The sequence below is a fragment of the Eimeria tenella genome, genomic scaffold, assembly GCF_000499545.2.
Source record: "Eimeria tenella Houghton genomic scaffold, Eth_scaff1237, whole genome shotgun sequence".
NCBI lineage: Eukaryota > Apicomplexa > Conoidasida > Eucoccidiorida > Eimeriidae > Eimeria > Eimeria tenella.
Window position 1 is genome coordinate 1 of NW_013543706.1, and position 3,003 is coordinate 3,003.

Sequence of the window (3,003 nt, forward strand, 5' to 3'; positions counted from 1 at the left end):
AAAACGGGAACAAAAAAAGAAATAAAATGACAAAAAATAAAAAGAGATAATCCAGGGGATGAGGGAAAGTAAAATAAAATAAAATAATGAGAAAGAAGATTTAAGAAGGAAAGATACATTAAGGAAAAAAGATATTAAAGAAAACAAAAGGAAGTAGAATAAATAAAAGAGATCTTACAAATTAAAAAAAAAGGAATAAAAAGAAAAAAGGATACAAAACAAATAAAACAAAACAATAAAACAAACAAACAAAACAAAACAATAAAGCAAATAAATAAAACAAACAAAACAAAACAACAAAACAAATAAACAAAACAAACAAAAGAAACAAGACCAACAAAACAAGCAAAACAAACAAAACAAACAAACAAACAAAACAAAACAAAACGAACTAACAAACGAAACAACAAAACAAACAAATAAACAAAACAACAAAACAATAAAACAAACAAACAAACAAAACAGACAAACAAACAAAACAAAACAACAAAACAAATAAAACAAGACAATAAAACAAGCAACAAAACAAACAAACGAACAAACAAAACAAACAAACAAACAAACGAACAAAACAAAACAAACGAACAAACAAAACAAACAAACGAACAAACAAACAAAACAAAACAAACAAACAAACAAACGAAGCAAAACAAACACACAAAACAAACAAATAAACAGACAAACAAATAAACAAACGAAACAAACAAACAAATAAACAAATAAATAAATAAACAAATAAATAAATAAACAAATAAATAAATAAATAAATAAAAAGCACCGTGTCTAGAGTGCAGTATCCAGGCCCTTCTTGGAAGTTGGGAAAGATTTTGGAAATCATGAAAAAGATTTTAAAAGAAGAAAAAACTTTTCCTGGAAAGACAACAGCGTCGCTGCGCAGGTACGGGGCTGCATGCGCGAGAAACAGCTGCTGCTCGTCCACAAACAGCGCCTTGCTGCTGCTGCTGCTGCTGCTGCTGCTGCTCAAGGAGCCCAGGCACTGCAGCAAACTGTCCGCACCAGCCTGCAGGCTACGTACCAGATCCCCCAGCGCCCACGGGCCTCCCCTGCTGCTGCTGCTGCTCAGAAGCAACCTGCTGCTGCTGCTGCTGCTGCTGCTGCTGCTGCTGCTGTGGGGCAAAAGAAGGGACGGTTCGTGTGCACGAGCGTACAGCTCCGGAAATTCGCCCGCAGCATCACTTGCTGCGCCCTGCTGCTGCTGCTGCTGCTGCTGTTGTTGTTGTTGTTCCTGCTCCTGCTGCGGTTGTTGCTGCTCCTGCTGCTGCTGTTCTTGTTCCTGCTGCCCCTGCTGCTGTTCCCGCTGCTGCTGCTGTTGCTCCTGCTGCTGCTGCTGCTCCTGCTGCTCCTGCTCCCGCTGCTGCTGCTCGGCCTGGATTTGGCTGGCTCTTTCGGCCGGCGTTTCGAAAGCAGCAAGGCGCAGCAGATCTGCACTTTCTCCCCTGCTTGCTGCTGCTGCTGCTGCAGCAGCAGCAGCAGCAGGAGGTTTGAAGGCAGACGGCAGCTGCACGTCGGGAGGCGGCAGGTAAAACGTCTCTCCCAGAAACTCCTGCTGCTCGGGGTCCAGCAGCGGCTGCTGCAGCAGCAGCAGCCCCTGCTGCTGCTGTTGCTGCTGCTGCTGCTGCCTTATGCCAATTACCTTTGTGTCTCGCCCCACACCCGATTTAATGGACCAAAAGGAGTGCTGCAGCAGCGCCAGCAGCTGCAGCCGCTGCACTGGCCTCGCAATAGCTTTGCTGCTGCAGTGCAGCAGCGTGCTGCTGCTGCAGCTGCCTCCCGACGCCGGCTCGCTTGCTGCTACAACATACGGCAGATAGGTGTCCCCTGCTGCTGCTGCTGCTGCTGCTGCTGCTGCTGCTGCTGCTTCGGCAGAAGCAGCGTCTGCGCTCGGAAGGAATGGCAGCACAGTGACAATGTCTGCAGGTGCTGCTGCTGCTGCTGCACCTACTGGCGTGTCTGCTGATGCATCTGCTGCTGCTGCTGCTGCGTCTGCTGCTGCTGCAGCTCCCAGCTTCGCATAAAACACGCGGCCAGGATATATGCGCGGGTCCATTTGCTGCAGCTGCCGCAGCGCAGCAGCAGTAGCAGCAGCAGACAGCGTGTGGGGGTGGTCAACAGGCAGAATCTGTACTCTCTTAAGTACAGGTAGCGGGGTTGCTGTTGCTGTTGCTGCTGCTGCTGTATCTGCTGCTGCTGTTGTATCTGCTGCTGCTGCTGCTGCCGCCGGCAGCAGCAACGGGCTTGAGCCGCAGCTGCTGCTGCTGCAGTGTGCTGCAGCTTCGGGGCTAAGCAGCACACTCGGGGAACAACTGGCTGCTGGAGATGCCACTGCTGTTGCTGCTGCTGCAGCTGCTGCTGCTGGCATAGGTAGCGTCTCGGGTGAGCGCAAGCTTGCTGCTGCTGTTGTTGGTGCTGTTGCTGCTGCTGCTGCAGTTGGTGCTGCTGTGTTGTCTGCTGCTGTGCATGCAGGGCCCGCAGCAATGTCAGCGGAATTGTTCACACTCTTAGGTGCTGCTGCTGCTGCTGCCTCCGCTGCTGCCATTGTTGCTGCTGCTGCTATGGCTGCTTCTGCTGCTCCTTCCGTCGTTGCTGTTGCTGCCGATTCTGCTGCTGCTGCTGCTGCTTCTTGGCTGATACTGATGTAGGACGACGCGCCGAGGCTCTCTGCTGCTGCTGCTGCTGCTGCAGCGCATGAGGCTGCTGAGGCTGCTGCTGCGGGCAGCATGGCCTTCAAGTGACTCTTGCTGCTTGGTGCTGCTACTGCTGCTGCTGCTGCTGCTGCTGGCAGCACAGGCTCCAAAGGACTCCTGCTGCCTGCTGCTGCTGCTGCTGCTGGGAGCATGGACTCGAAGGGGCTCTTGCTGCCTGCTGCTGCTGCTGCTGCTGCTGCTGGCAGCAAGACCTCCAAAGGACTCCTGCTGCCTGCTGCTGCTGCTGCTGATGCTGGGCTCCGCAGCAAACGAGGTGACATTCTTTCCCAAGAGCGTC

General features: G+C 50.8%; 1 protein-coding gene across 1 annotated transcript; it reads right to left on the reverse strand.

The window, feature by feature from the left end:
• Window positions 1–778: 778 nt before the first annotated feature.
• ETH_00027325 (uncharacterized protein) lies at window positions 779–2,986 on the reverse strand (the record flags this gene model as incomplete). Its single annotated transcript, XM_013378968.1, has 1 exon — window positions 779–2,986. A coding segment is annotated over one exon (2,208 nt), but the record flags the coding sequence as incomplete, so codon positions are not given.
• Window positions 2,987–3,003: the final 17 nt, after the last annotated feature.